This window comes from Dermacentor variabilis, chromosome 7 (assembly GCF_050947875.1).
Source record: "Dermacentor variabilis isolate Ectoservices chromosome 7, ASM5094787v1, whole genome shotgun sequence".
In the NCBI taxonomy this organism is placed as follows: Eukaryota; Metazoa; Arthropoda; class Arachnida; order Ixodida; family Ixodidae; genus Dermacentor; species Dermacentor variabilis.
In genome coordinates, this window is record NC_134574.1 from 125,972,312 (window position 1) to 125,987,838 (window position 15,527).

Below are 15,527 nucleotides of genomic sequence, written 5' to 3' on the forward strand. Positions count from 1 at the left end.
TATATTCAAATGCTTAGGTATATGTAGTAATTTGTGCCAGCTTAAAAAATGACTAAACAAATGTAATAAACACTGACGTTTCTTCAAACTAGTGGTCCACTTCCGGCCGGTGAATGTGGTTTATCTAGTACAGCTCTCGCAAAGGGGCCGCCGATGGGACGGAGAGGGTTTATCTCATGAAAATGGGAGCAGCGACGACTTTTTGGCGGGGGCGATATATGAGCGGTACGAATGCTGTAGTAAGCGTATCTTGCGCAGCACGTGTGTGTAGGAAGTACAATAGCGACTACACAGCGGTCGCCACAGCGGTCGCCACAATAGTCAACACAGCGGTCCCCTGTAGTTTAAAAAAGAAACGGGCTTTCAGCCGTAACCGCAGGCTCTGCATTTCTCAAGGAGCGAAGTTTTATACATAATTTGTCCAGAATTATACCAGAACGTATTCTAACAAGCGATGATCCAGAAAAAAAAAAAGAAGAAGCATTCCGAAGGAAATTGAACGTGCTTTTAAACCTGGCATACCGTCCGTGAGAAAGCCGCCACCTTTCTAGACCTTGTTAATGGGGTTCATACGTGAGCCTTATTTTTTAGATTGCTCTTCTTATGTCTGTTCGTTTTTCTAAATATTATTCGTTTTCTGTGTTGCGAAAAAAAATCTTCAGAAATATTCAATATTGATCTCGTTACTTAAATGATATTGCACGACACTGAAAAACGACACGGACGTGAGAGAAGACGACACGCTTGGTGTGCCGTCTTCGACGTGAGAGAAAACGACGACGCTTGTCGACGTGAGAGAAGACGACGACGCTTGTCGACGTGAGAGAAGACGACGACGCTTGTCGACGTGAGAAAAGACGACGACGCTTGTCGACGTGAGAGAAGACGACGGCGCTTGTCGACGTGAGAGAAGACGACGGCGCTTGTCGACGTGAGAGAAGACGACGGCGCTTGTCGACGTGAGAGAAGACGACGACGCTTGTCGACGTGAGAGAAGACGACGACGCTTGTCGACGTGAGAGAAGACGACGACGCTTGTCGACGTGAGAGAAGACGACGACGCTTGTCGACGTGAGAGAAGACGACGGCGCTTGTCGACGTGAGAGAAGACGACGACGCTTGTCGACGTGAGAGAAGACGACACGCTTGGTGTGCCGTCTTCGACGTGAGAGAAAACGACGACGCTTGTCGACGTGAGAGAAGACGACGACGCTTGTCGACGTGAGAGAAGACGACGACGCTTGTCGACGTGAGAGAAGACGACGACGCTTGTCGACGTGAGAGAAGACGACGGCGCTTGTCGACGTGAGAGAAGACGACGGCGCTTGTCGACGTGAGAGAAGACGACGGCGCTTGTCGACGTGAGAGAAGACGACGACGCTTGTCGACGTGAGAGAAGACGACGACGCTTGTCGACGTGAGAGAAGACGACGACGCTTGTCGACGTGAGAGAAGACGACGACGCTTGTCGACGTGAGAGAAGACGACGGCGCTTGTCGACGTGAGAGAAGACGACGACGCTTGTCGACGTGAGAGAAGACGACACGCTTGGTGTGCCGTCTTCGACGTGAGAGAAAACGACGACGCTTGTCGACGTGAGAGAAGACGACGACGCTTGTCGACGTGAGAGAAGACGACGACGCTTGTCGACGTGAGAGAAGACGACGACGCTTGTCGACGTGAGAGAAGACGACGACGCTTGTCGACGTGAGAGAAGACGACGACGCTTGTCGACGTGAGAGAAGACGACGACGCTTGTCGACGTGAGAGAAGACGACGGCGCTTGTCGACGTGAGAGAAGACGACGGCGCTTGTCGACGTGAGAGAAGACGACGACGCTTGTCGACGTGAGAGAAGACGACGACGCTTGTCGACGTGAGAGAAGACGACGACGCTTGTCGACGTGAGAGAAGACGACGACGCTTGTCGACGTGAGAGAAGACGACGGCGCTTGTCGACGTGAGAGAAGACGACGACGCTTGTCGACGTGAGAGAAGACGACGACGCTTGTCGACGTGAGAGAAGACGACGACGCTTGTCGACGTGAGAGAAGACGACGACGCTTGTCGACGTGAGAGAAGACGACGGCGCTTGTCGACGTGAGAGAAGACGACGACGCTTGTCGACGTGAGAGAAGACGACGACGCTTGTCGACGTGAGAGAAGACGACGACGCTTGCTGTGTCGTCTTCTCTCACGTCCGTGTCGTTTTTTAGTGTCGCGAAATGGAATACCAACTTGCCCGGAATGCTGCTCTCATTATGATCTCGTTCCCACCACCATTTTATCGATTAATGGGCATCAGATTACCAGGGCATGATGTATTCGCAAGTGTGCGAAAAAGGCCACTTCCCACTTCTACAAATGTTTTTTGCAACTTACGCCCTGAAACTTTGCCACTTAGAAACTTTGAAACTTTGCCACTTCAGAAAAAGAATATTTTCGTTGGTTCAAATATCTGTCGCCTTTCTAACGTGCCTCAAATAATTGAACACTGCTTTATTGAGTGTAAGGATGCCATTTTATTCTGGGATGGCATTGATAGAAATTTGGAGAAAGACAGAGTAGAAAGACTGTAATGATGTGCCACCCGTTGTGCTTTTACTGAAAGGTCTGCGTGACCTACAGAAAACTCATATGCAAAACCGAAGTGAAGAAAGAATAATTTCCTGAAAAGCACATTTATCTCAGATCATCATCCATATAAGGGACACCTACAATCAAAATGAATGTCAGCCAGTTTGGTACACACTTTGAATCACGTGTTTAACTTCTCCTTTCAAGTTTTTGTTGTTATCAAAGGTGGTGCTTTGTATGACGCTTTCATTGTATGCAGTGTTCGTTGACTTGCTGTCAGTTTTGTCCATCTTGTGCTCAGACACGGCACGGTACCGTCGTGTCCGCATCTACCGCACGCAGTCCACCTTAAAATTTCTTTCCACGTAATCCACACTCAACGATAAAAACTGCGTAAGAAAGAGAAGCGGCAGCACACTCGGTTAAAAACAACCAGAAGCAGGCCACACGTGAGTGATCGCTTGAAGGAGACGGGACACAGAGATGGCCGCAGGGTTAAAAAGCTGGTGTGAAACGCCGTAGTTCTAGGATAGGGCAATGCTTAACAACTTGCGCCTGCCTTATAGCGACCCTACACGAAATTTTTTATGAGAAAGTCTTCCTTGAGAGTTACCGTCCATGTCTGGTCGTAAGAAAAAAAGCATTTCAGGGACCCTTTAAGCAAGAACAAGACAGTAGTAAGCGCAAAACTTTCATGAAAGTTACTTCTTTAGAGAAAATCGTACGCCTCTGTATAACGCTTCTTTCGTTCACCCATGAGCAGGAAAGGCAAGTGATACGAAGAGAGATAGCAATTCAGAGGCAGAAAAGGTGCTCAGCTCACCGACTGTGTCGCTGAAGGAGACGATCGCAACGCGCGTGGCGTTGGGCATCACCTCAAAGTAGTTGAGGAAGTTGTCGACGAACGTCAGCTCCGTCTCGAAGCCCGCGTGACCCACGCTCCCGGACCGGTCGAGAAGGAATACCAGGTCGGTGCCTGTGGAGTTCATCCTCTCCCACGGGAACCGTGCAGCGTCTGAGCGGGCGGCCGCGTGTTCCTACAAATTTGTTCGATGCGATCGCAGATTTACAGCGTCGGCGGCATTTCGATCTTTATTGGGCGAAGGTGTTGACTGCTTAACCAATTAGGCGCCGACAGTAGAAGTGGCGCAGCTAAAAACAAAACAAACTGTTTCGACTTGTCTAGAGGGTAGACTTGTACATGGAAAACAAGTTTTATTTCACTGGCATCAGTACTTTACATAATATAGAGTGCTCCCAAATGGGAACAATGGCCCTAAGCGTATGAATGCTGGGGTTGCTTTTTTCCTTTCCGCGGGTCAGAAGCAAGGCATGGTACTCCATGCGCGCTTTATTTTCGCTCATGGTAGGCAGCCGAACAGTGGATGTGGAGGGGAACGCCATACATCTGGCACTTCATTCGTGTGTTTTTGGTGCACTGGCGGCACCGGCTCTGTTTTTACAACGGCACCAAATGACAGCCGCGGCCTTCCTCGCTGTGGAAAACAAGAGCACTTCGAGGGCCAGTCCGTTCTCGGGTGTTCAGCCTATTGGTCAGCAGGTCTGCACGATGAGCCTCGTGAACTGAAGCTGTTGAAGTGCCGGTTCACTCTCTAGTTCTGTGTAAAGCCGCTTCCAGGCTGCAACGCGCAGTGTTACAAACAGATTGCTCAGTGGTGGCCAATACCACTTTTTACCATGCAGGCAAGGACGATAGTCGCTTGATGAACCTATAAAATAGGTCGACGCCCCTCATATGCTTTTTATATTGTATTACTCCCGGCTGGGGCACTGGAACTAGCTTTCGCTCATTTTGGCTATAGCGGGTGGCTGTGGCGGTTTAGTGAACGCCATCAAATTTGCAGCAATGCATTCACACCTATTGTTATTCTACTTGATAGCAAGGACGTCGCCATCGCACATAAAATCAAAAGATCATCTGATGTGAGTGGCTAGTTCCTTCCAATCAGCAAGTGGGCATTTCTTCAGCCTGGCCTCCCTCACGGTTCCTGTTGCTCTGAATCCAGGTTCTTTTTTTCAGTTCTCACCATCAAGCATGTGATATGAAAAAAATGTTCCATAAAAATAAGATGGTTTGTTATGACATCAACGCACGTGAGAGCGTTCAAAGCAATGCGTGTTCCAAGCGGTATATTCGTGCTTTCACCGTCGTTTATCCCGCAGTAGATATCAATGTTGAAAGAACACCCTGATTAAGAGCAAAGGATTCATTCCTTGTAAATAAAGCGTATTGATTTTAGCTTTATGAACATCTTGTAGCTCTGTCGACCAGTATACGGCAGCATTTGCTCGTCCATGCTACGATTGTCCGAAAATATTTCGAACTGCTAAAGCGAGCTATTGACAAGACTGAGTAGAGGTCTTATCTCCACGTTCTTGTCCCGCTTCTCAAGGTTTTCACTGTCGCACACATGGATGTACCTCTTTATTGGCTGGAATTTCGCGCAGCTCGTTGATATTTTCCACAAAAGGAACACTGAGGTCCTCAGCTTTCGACCAATAGAGGTCAGAGCGTCGGAGCTTATGGTAACCACTCTAGAATGGATACAAGCTGAAGTATGTCTTTGTTAGTTATGCTAACGCTGTGGTCATTCTGTTGCTGGGAATTACTATTGTAATCGTCGGTTATGAGGCAAATAAATTCCGTGTTCAATAGGTCGGCAAAGAGATCAAAGGGCACCTCACCTTCAAGCTCGGCATGGGTCTCTCGCAGTGGCTGAAGCTGCATCTCTACTATTGGGCGCGAATACTGAATAGCTCGCCTCCAGACAGGAGAATCTTGAGTTGCTTTCTTTCGGTTTCGAGGCTGCTGCTTCCTGGAGAGCTTCTTCACATTCGTCGGCATCAGCCGTGTGGACTTCAGCCTCACCTGCAACATCATTTGCTAGAGTGTCTGCGACGGCGGCATCACTATCGCCCTCCTCTTCATCTGTAAGAATATCGCCCACATTCGGTGGGGGTAGCAGCACAACACGAATTACTTGTGCATAATCGCCGGCGAGAACCATTTCCCCCGCTTCCTCCAGCGTAAGGAGCTTTTTTCGAGGCATCTGGGTTAACAAAGACGCGTTGAAGCCAACATGCAGGCAGTCGCAGTACGGTTGCTCCCACAGCCCCCTTTTTGCACCAGCGTGCCCAAATGGGAGCATGCAGACATTTGTCGTCGTATTTACGTTATCCATGCAAACAGCTACCCTATTTCGCGTGTCGTAATACTAGACAAGTTCAAAAAAATGTTAGAATAAACAATCATGATTGGACAGTTAAAGAATTGACCTTTTCTTGCAGAGCTGCTCCGTGTGGCGGAACCGCCCTGTTCACGCAACAACTGCTATGAAGTTGTCACTGCATAACAAAGTACCAAACTAAAAAGGAACTTTCTTTCCCCCCAAATGGATGTTGTTACCAAATATTAGTATTTTCTTAAACTTTAGTAACTATGGCTTCAGAAGTTAACGACGTGTTGTGTTCCCATATGGAAATAATGGCGTCAAATGGGGCCGGACAAATGGGACTTTATTAGAGGAATTGCGGAGAGGTTAACTCAAGGTGAATGCCTTCTACCATGCTACCCCGTGCAGAGGGATGGGCAAGAGGAGAAACAGATGGGTGGGAGGGAGTATCTCGAATATAGGCCCCAAGAGGCCAGCATAAAAACTTGGATTTCCGAAGGGCCGGTTGGAAGCCTAGAACGTGAGCCTGCGCCTACTAAATTTCTAAGGGAGTCTTGATAGCTCGTTTTGTTGATGTGTATTATGTCGGGTCAACGTTCTAGTAATCCTTTTTTATGGCACGGCATGTTAGTAATTTAAGGGCAGAAAACATTAAAAGCAACAAACGAAAGGGCTAAGCTCTTGAGAGCTGGTTACTTCAAAATCTCAAATCTACTACATAAGCAACAGAAAAAAATTGGAGGACGCTTAAGCTTCGCCTTCAAGAGTAGAACGCGACAGCGTTCCCATCGACCCGCCAAGGGGTGTAAGACAATGCGCTACGGCGCAGGGATCACTTACGAGGCGCCCCGCATCGGACTTTGCGGCCACCTATCACACGGAGAGCGTCGAGCAACGCAGCGTTCGGCGCGGCAACGAAACGTGCGCCTGAGCAAACGGAACGAACCAAAGAACTCGGTGTCTCGGAGGGGGAAACGATCTACGCCAGCCAAACGTCGTGATCGGCACGGGCAGAGAGATAGATAGATAGTGATCTAAAGAAAGGAACGGCGCTTGATTCTGCAACCCGCGTGGGAGCACGGCGAAGCGTCGTCAGGGGAGAGGGAGTCGGAGCCGCGACGCGCCTGGCACCGGTCCGCGCACAGCCCCAATGCGCGCATGGCGCGCCACCTGTCGGGGCAGTGCCGTACATTGAGAGGAGGGGGTCTTCTGTGTTTGCCGCAAGATGGCTCTGCGTGTGCGGTAAGCGCAGAAGAAATGTAGCGGAAACTTACTTCGCTACTCGTGTAAATGCGACTTCTGTAAGTTACATGCTCATAATTACCGATATACACCGCAGTATAACTTTCTACGGCACGTTTTTAAGGCAACACCGCGTTCACTAGAAGCGCGTTTGTACCGCTTTCAAGCGTCGAACTCGTGGCTGAGTGGTAGCGTCTCCGTCTCACACTCCGGAGACCCTGGTTCGATTCCCACACAGCCCATCTTGGAAGTTGCTTTTTATTTATGAAGTGCCTGCCGTGATTTATCGCTCACGGCCAACGCCGCGGACGCCAACGCCGACGCCGACGACACCGGCTTTTCTGCGACACGAGCTCTTAACGCTATCGCGTTATTATAGAACGGTAAGCACGGAAAAAATATACATAAAGGCGGAAGACTCAAAGACAGGTCACAAGCAGCACGAATAGTGTCACTATGTGTGTACCGTCAACAAAAATACAGCCCTGTAGCTAAGAAGATCACCCGTCGAACAGCGGGATGAGGGGGGGGGGCATAAGTCCTTTCGTGTACACATATTTGCGTCATCTATATTTGGTGACAAATATCACTGCACGAATGACAACGCAGGAGCAGCGTGACCAAATTAAGAAAAAGAAAAGCTGTATCAGGTAACCAGGCGATTAGTGAGACAGCTCTTCGAGATGTCAGTCTTTAAAACGTCGTTTGACGCACACTGCCTTATCAATTAGCAGTTTCCTAGAAGCGTGCCTCTAGCTACACACTGCAATAAACATTAAATGTTCTAAATAAACTGAATGTTCCGGTAGAACACCCCTCACAATGACTGCCGATGTTACCGCGATCAGCATTCTAGCAGTGCAGGTGCACATCGTACTCCTGAAGGCACATTTTTTTGTAGTATCTGTAGGGGTAGTTTTAAGGTTACTATTGCTTCGGGACACCTGATTACGAGAACACCCCTTCTTCTGTGACACGCACGTGCTAGAATTGACCACGATTACGACGACGGGATGGCGATTCTTTGACGAGGATAGAAAGAGGAAGAACAAATAACGTCAGTGGAACGACAATGGCACGATGACTACGAGATGACAACGGTATTGCGACTACGGCTTGACGACAACGGCGTGAGGACAGCAGAATGACAACAACTGTATGGCGACGCTGCCATGACGATGACGACGTGATGACGATGGTATGAGGAGCACTGGATGAAGAAGCCGGAATGACGACGATGGACCGACCACAGTGGCCTCACGACGGCGGTATGACAAGGAATGCATGACTACCGTCTGTATACTGACAATGGCATGGACACGATGTGACAGCACGAGTGCACGAAGACGATGGCGTGACGACGACGTATCGCTGCCGTTCGGCGGGAGGCGTCTTGTTCCCACACTTTCTTCTTGTCATCTCGATGTTTCTTGAATTGGATGACAGTTACAGGGGCAAGCGACGAAGTTTATAATGACGTACTCCTGTTTTGCTTTGTCTTCCATGAAGCATTTGGGCTAAAGAGATTTCCATAGGTTCTGAATGCCACTTGCACTCGAACTCGCTCTTAACCTCCTGAAGTTCCCTGCTGCTGCTGTGCCTATAGTTAATCATTGTCCACTGTTATTATGACTGAATGTTTGGCGTGTAATGGAGACATTCGGCCCGATGAAATACCCCTTGTGTGTACAGTTTGTAAATATTCATACCATGTTGGTAAATGTTCTGGGATTACTGGGTCTGCTTTTCGCAGTAAAGGCGATTCCTTGAAAAATTCTTGGAAGTGCGCAACATGTCAAACAAATGAAAAAAGGGGCGGTGCCTCATCCAATATGTCTGAAAGCCAAAGACTTGAATGTAAGCTGAACCAACTCAATGCAAATGTATTATCACTTCTTCCACTTGTGGCCAAAGTGGACGCCTTGTCCGAAGCTGTCAAAGGCATCAGTGGCATTGAGGCATCTATCCAAATGCTTTCTGACAAGTATGACGAAATACTTAAGAAGACTGACAGTCAGGGTACTGAAATTGCGGCCTTGAGGAAGCGTGTTGAACATTTGGAGTCTGAAACTTCTCCAAATGCCCTCGAAGTGAAAACTCAGTTAAATGAATTGGAGCAGTACAGTCGCCGACAAAACATCGAGATTCACGGTATGCAAAAAGAAGAGAATGAAAACCTTCTTGATAAGATGAACTGTCTGGCACGTACGCTCGAGCTTCCCGAGCTATCAGACTCTGACCTTGATTCCCTTCATCGGCTGCATCCACGTGCTGGTAAAAAACCTGTAGTGATAGCTCGCTTCCGATCTGTCATATTGAAGGAACGGTGGATGCAAAGTCGCTCACGTCTTCGGGAGAAAGCACCAGACTTGCGAATTTTTGATAATCTAACTGCGATGAACAAAAGGCTTTTGTGGCTAGCGCAAACGAAGGGAAAAGAAATGAAGTACTGCTTCGTGTGGCAAAAGAATGGTCATGTTTTTGCACGAAAGAATAGCGGTGACAGTGTCATTAGAATTTGCCAAGAAAGTGACCTCGCGAACATGGTTTAATGTTAACGCTTCCGGCATTATTTGATAAACTTTATTCTTTCCCATGGCGGTTTCATGTTCTAAGTCTTATCTCGATCTCGTTTCTTTTCGCAATTTTGCTTCTGAGGAGAGTAAGCATTCGAAGTTCTTTTCCTTTTATCATTTAAACGCGCAGAGTTTACGGAACAAAGAGGACCAATTAAACACATTCTTAAAGTCCTTAGGCTTTGAGTTCGATATTTTGGCCTTTACGGAAACTTGGTACAATACCACTGAAGATGCAATCGAAATCAATGGGTACAAACCTGAATGCTTGAGCAGGTGTAGTAAAAAAGGGGGTGGGGTCGCTTTATACATAAAAAACGCTATTCATTATGAAGTAATGGCTGAACACTGTGCTATGTTGTCCAACTACGAACTTCTTTTTGTCAGATGTAGAACTTTCATAATTTGGGTTGTTTATAGGCCTCCCGCTGGGTCTCTGGTTGAATTTTTCCGTCGGTTTGAAACATTGCTTGATTCTCTGTCGTCACTGAAAATGCCTGTTGTAATTTTGGGTGACTTTAACATTGATTTGTTGCAACCTGCTAACACATCAGTGAATGATTTTGTCGACCTGTTATCAATGTATGGCTTTTCAAACAATATTGCTCTGCCTACTCGCATCTCTGCATCCAGTGAAACCTTGATTGATTTGTGTCTGACTAATCATGATGAAAGTGACGTGAAAGCGGGAGTGCTTGTAAGTGCAATCAGTGATCATTTACCTTTGTTCTGCTTCATTCCTAAGCGCACCTTTCCACAGGTTACCATAGAAAACTCGACAAAAACTACGCGGATGATAACTAATCGCGCGATAGATAACTTCCGTCAAAATATTGCATCTGTAAACTGGAATGCAATTTTAGATAAAAATAAATCTGATTCAAACCTTTTATACAACAGTTTTCTCGAGAAAATTATTGAAATTTACGAACATTCTTTTCCTTTGGTAACTGTTAGAAAGTTTAAGAAAGCGAGGAAACCCTGGGTTACCTACGACTTAGTCAAGAGAATGAAAGCACGAGATAAGCTCTTCAGCAACTTCCTGAAATATAAGGACGCAGAAATTTTTAAGCAATATAAGAAGGTCAGGAACAGGCTTAATGCCGACATAAAAAAGTCACGTGTTGATTACTACGCTAACAAATTTACGGACATTCTTTATGATCCTAAGAAAACTTGGCGAACTCTAAAGGACCTATTACGGCACACAAAAAATAGCATTCCCCAGGAACTTACGTACGGCGATAGAGTGCTAAGTGGTAAATCCCTCGCGGAAGTATTCAATCAGCAGTTCTTGTGCTTTGGCTCTTTTGACTCAGAAGTTAGCAACAACTTTAAGGACTATATTAACACCAGTTTGCAAAATACTATGTATCTTCGTCCTGTTACACCTACAGAAATAGCACACATTATTAGCAATTTAAAGAACAGCTCTTCTTGTGGTTATGACGGTATTAAAATAGCACCAATTAAAGCAGTCGCGGATTTATTATGCAGTGTTCTTTGTGACATAACAAATATTGTGTTTTCTACAGGCACATTTCCGGATAACATGAAAATTGCTAGGATCGTCGTCTTGTATAAAGGTGGCGCAACTGATTGCATCAGTAATTACCGGCCGATATCAATACTTCCAGTTTTTTCAAAAATTATTGAAAAAGCCTTAAATGCTAGAATAACTGGACACATGCAAAAGCATAACCTTATATCCCCGAATCAGTATGGCTTTCAAAGGGGTAAATCCACTGAATCTGCGTTACTTGAAATACGTGCTAAAATTGTTACCAATATAGAAAACCAACAATACACGATAGGCTTATTTTTAGACTTTAATAAAGCATTTGATTCAATTAAACATGACATACTTTTTTCTAAATTACCCTTTTATGGAATTAGAGGCATTGCTTTAGACTTACTGCGTAGCTATCTATCGCACCGCTCCCAATTTGTGGAAATCAACAGCATAAAATCAGATTTAGCAGACATTAGGTACGGCGTCCCGCAGGGTTCTATTATAGGTCCTACGATTTTCCTTCTTTATATCAATGATATCGTGGCAATACCAGGAACACCCGATATTGTATTATATGCCGACGATACAAACGTTTTTTTCTCCTCTGATAACATCTCTACTCTAATTCCTCTTATTAACAACTGGTTAAATTCCCTTTCAGTGTGGCTATCGGCTAATCAGTTGAGCCTAAATGTTAAAAAAACAAAGTATATTGTTTTTACTCCTATTAACAAACCAGTTAAGTTCGCATCTCCTTTAATATTTCAATCACAACCACTTGAAAGGGTTTCCCAGTACAAGTTCTTGGGTGTACTCTTCCATGAAAATCTACGGTGGACGCATCACGTAAGTTATATTAAACGTAGCATAGCACAATTAATTGGTATGCTCAATAAGCATCGCACGCTGTTACCTTTAAAACTTAAACGTCAGTTATACTTTTCTACTATCCATTCTAGACTCCACTATTGTCTACTTATCTGGGGCGTCACTTCTAAGGCTAACTTGGAAACTCTATTCCGAATGCAGAAGAAGTGTGTTCGTATTATTAATAACCTATCGATGTACGAACATACCTCTGAGTACTTTCACCAGGACAGTATTTTGAGTGTCGCTAGTTTGTATAAACAAAAGTTATCCGAAAAAGCTTTTTTAGAATTCATAAGTAATCGTGAGAACTTTTTTTCTATATATACTAATACCACAACTAACTACACCTTAAGAGCTAGGAATTTTATTAAGGTAAAAACTAGAACAAACTACGGCAATCAGCTTTTACAGTGGCAGATTCCTAATTTACTTAATTATGAGCATGCTTTATTTGATATCATGCAAGATTCCTCAAATATTTCAATGTTCAGAAAGAAATCAAAACTGTATTTTTCCAACAAATGACACCTGTTTTTTGTAATTTATTTCCTGTTTTTTTTCGACTGATATGCAATTTCATGCGTTGCAAGACTTTTTGTTCCCATGTGGCCTTTTGGCCTTCCTGTATCTTTCTGTAAGCACCTTATTTCTTCATTTTCATTATTTACACTGATTGTGCTGCAATGATTTCTTGTATGTATAATTGTAACATTCGTATATATAAGTATGTATATGTGTGTATTATGTGTATATATGTATATATTTTTTGCACTGTTGTCTGCTGTGCTCGTGGCGCCAGGGGCCTAGTCAGGCGTGTATAGTCACGCCTTTTGCTTCGGCGCCATGACAATCTTGTATTGTCAAAATTGTAATAAACTTCAAACTTCAAACTTCAAACTATTTTTCGCTTGTTTACCGTATTGCTCTAGAAAGGGTACACAAGTGATCGAGTGCATCGCGCTATCTGCTGAAGCTGCCGTGGCTTGCAAGTGCAGATTTTGTTGGTTTTAAGCTCTCCGTTAAACAGTTGCACCATCTATCTATCTATCTATCTATCTATCTATCTATCTATCTATCTATCTATCTATCTATCTATCTATCTATCTATCTATCTATCTATCTATCTATCTATCTATCTATCTATCTATCTATCTATCTATCTGTCTGTCTATCTATCTATCTATCTATCTATCTATCTATCTATCTATCTATCTATCTATCTATCTATCTATCTATCTATCTATCTATCTATCTATCTATCTGGCACACTAACAAATGATAAATTGCAGCCGCGAATTGCAGTCATCCTTGTTGCAAAGGGTTGTCGTCTGCAACACCTCCCGGGAGTGCTTTCGAGAGCTCCCGCTAGGTTAGCATCAGTGCTAACTCTATAGGCCGCGCACTACACGTGTAATGGTCATCGCAATAAAAAAGCAGCATCGAAAGTGCAGTTCAATACCTAGTAAAGTCTCTGATCACGCAAGAGGGAAGCACTCCAGAAAAGTTCTTTGTTGCATACGTACCGAGTGTCCCAGATCACGCTAGACAAGCTGTCCAACGAAAAAAAAAGCGTAAGAGAACACGCTGCCATATTTAAATATAAAGCTCGCTGTGTGAAGTCGTCAGATGTCTTACAACCGAACATCATAGGTCACAAGATGATACTTTCTACAGTGTTTTTAAAATCTATTTTTCGTTGGACAACTTGACTTAAGTTAGGGGTGACACCCTATATATAAAGTGGTCGTACGTTCATATCAACCTGATCACAGATGGAACAGAACAGCTGCGCTATCAAGACGTTAATGAAGAAGCACAATGTGTAAAGACAAAACACCTAATGTCACTCATGAGCCGTCCTAGAGATCAGCGTACAGCTAATTTATATGCAAAAAAAAACATATTTCGTAAATGAGTTGGTGTTGTAAAACCGCATTTTTCGTACATTTCTGTTACATTTCATCAAGAAATTCTATTGTTAGAATTCTATAGTCCTGAGTGCGAACACACCGCATAAAGCTCGTTATATATATGCCCCGGGAACGACTATATCTTACGGAATAACTTACGGAAACTGCTCGCGCATAGACATAAAGCTTATGCCCACCTGAGACCACGTCGGCGTACAGAACATGCAGATGGTGAGCCATGCAATCAAAGCCCGGCATGAAGATTTCATCGTTCAACTAACTGGAGAAACCTGCCCCGTTCAGCAGAAGGAAGCCGGAACCGAGAGAACTGCGCTGCTTGTGTTGCCGCCGCCGTCTTCGTCGCCAATCCTTCGTGTATTTATCGCCATCTAGGACGAGCTGCGCAAAGACTTCTGTAATGGCACACCAAGTGAGACCTGGTGATTGCGGCACGGCTTGCGACAGGGCTGCTGCTGCCGGGGTCTGACTCTTACGATAACGAGCGAGTTGGGGTGAGTCCATAGAGTAACATAGTAAACGACAAGAGTGGGCACTCGAGCCGTTTCGCGGCCGAGCCATAGAGAAAGAAATTCAACAAGAGGGAACACTATGCAAGAACTGGCAACAGGAAACACGTCACGCCTAGTTTCAACTCCATCCGTCAGTTGACGCGAGCATCAGAAAAAAAGAATGCGAAATGAACTTACAGACAACGTTTTAATTTTTTTAATTCTTTCCCACTAAAACAAAAAGATTTGCGGGTAAATCAACTTATACTTTGCGACTTATTTTCTTGCGTTGCCTAGCAACAAGCTAGCGGCACGCCAGACGCGCGTGCATACGTCATGCGCCAGACATGTCACAGGAGCGAGCGAGGCCGGCTGCGCATATGAAGCTCGCGTGCTCGGCGACTCATCTGTTTTGCATAAAGCCCGTTTTTTTATGCGCCCCTCGTTCTGTTGGGTTCCGTCTCCATTTCGACACGGCACCGCTGCACTACTGGACTACAGCAAGGTGAGGAATTTGGTTTGACAGTCGGCGACGCACTTCAAGCACATTTAGGCTTACTGCACACAACAACCTATATAGTGACGCAGTTATCAAAAAACAGCTCTGCCGTCTAGGCCTCATTAATTTGGGTTAATTACTCGTACTGGAAGATGGTTGCGACGCTTTCTATGAGCCCAAGCATTATTATCACTTGTTTCGGTAGTTTCTGGGCGCGCTCGCCGCACCGGCCTTTGTGACGATAAGCACCTCGGCCGTGTGACGCAGTTTCGCGTGTACTGAATCTTACCAGGAAAAGTTTTGGCGCTTTCTCTGACCCTAGCCATTATTGTAACTAATGTCGCTACTTCTTGGGGTACTTTTTCAAGCTCATTGGCCGCGCTCGGCGTAGTGGCGCAGTGAGCGAGCGGGAAGCAGCTCGGCTGGGTGTCGCAGTTAGTTTCGCGTATACTGAATCTTACCGGGAGAAGTTGGTGACGCATTCTATGACCCCAAAAATTATTGTAATTCATTTCGTAACTTTTTGGGATATCTTTGAGGCATGCTTGCCGCGCTGGAGGTTGTGAAGCTGTTAGCAAAACAGTTTTGCGTGTACTGAAATTTACTGGGACAAGTTTGTGACGCTTTCTATGGTTTCT

General features: G+C 45.3%; 1 protein-coding gene across 1 annotated transcript in view; it reads right to left on the minus strand.

Annotated features, from left to right (window-relative positions):
- The window catches only part of LOC142587869 (sushi, von Willebrand factor type A, EGF and pentraxin domain-containing protein 1-like), a 63,729-nt gene extending 49,364 nt beyond the window's left edge, over positions 1–14,365 (minus strand). The window contains exons 1-2 of the mRNA XM_075699189.1: positions 14,079–14,365; positions 3,400–3,613 (exon numbers count right to left, since the gene is read on the minus strand). Coding sequence (XP_075555304.1) covers positions 3,400–3,613; positions 14,079–14,150 — 286 coding nt within the window. The 5' untranslated portion in view covers positions 14,151–14,365. The remainder of the gene's footprint in view (positions 1–3,399; positions 3,614–14,078) is intronic.
- Positions 14,366–15,527: the final 1,162 nt, after the last annotated feature.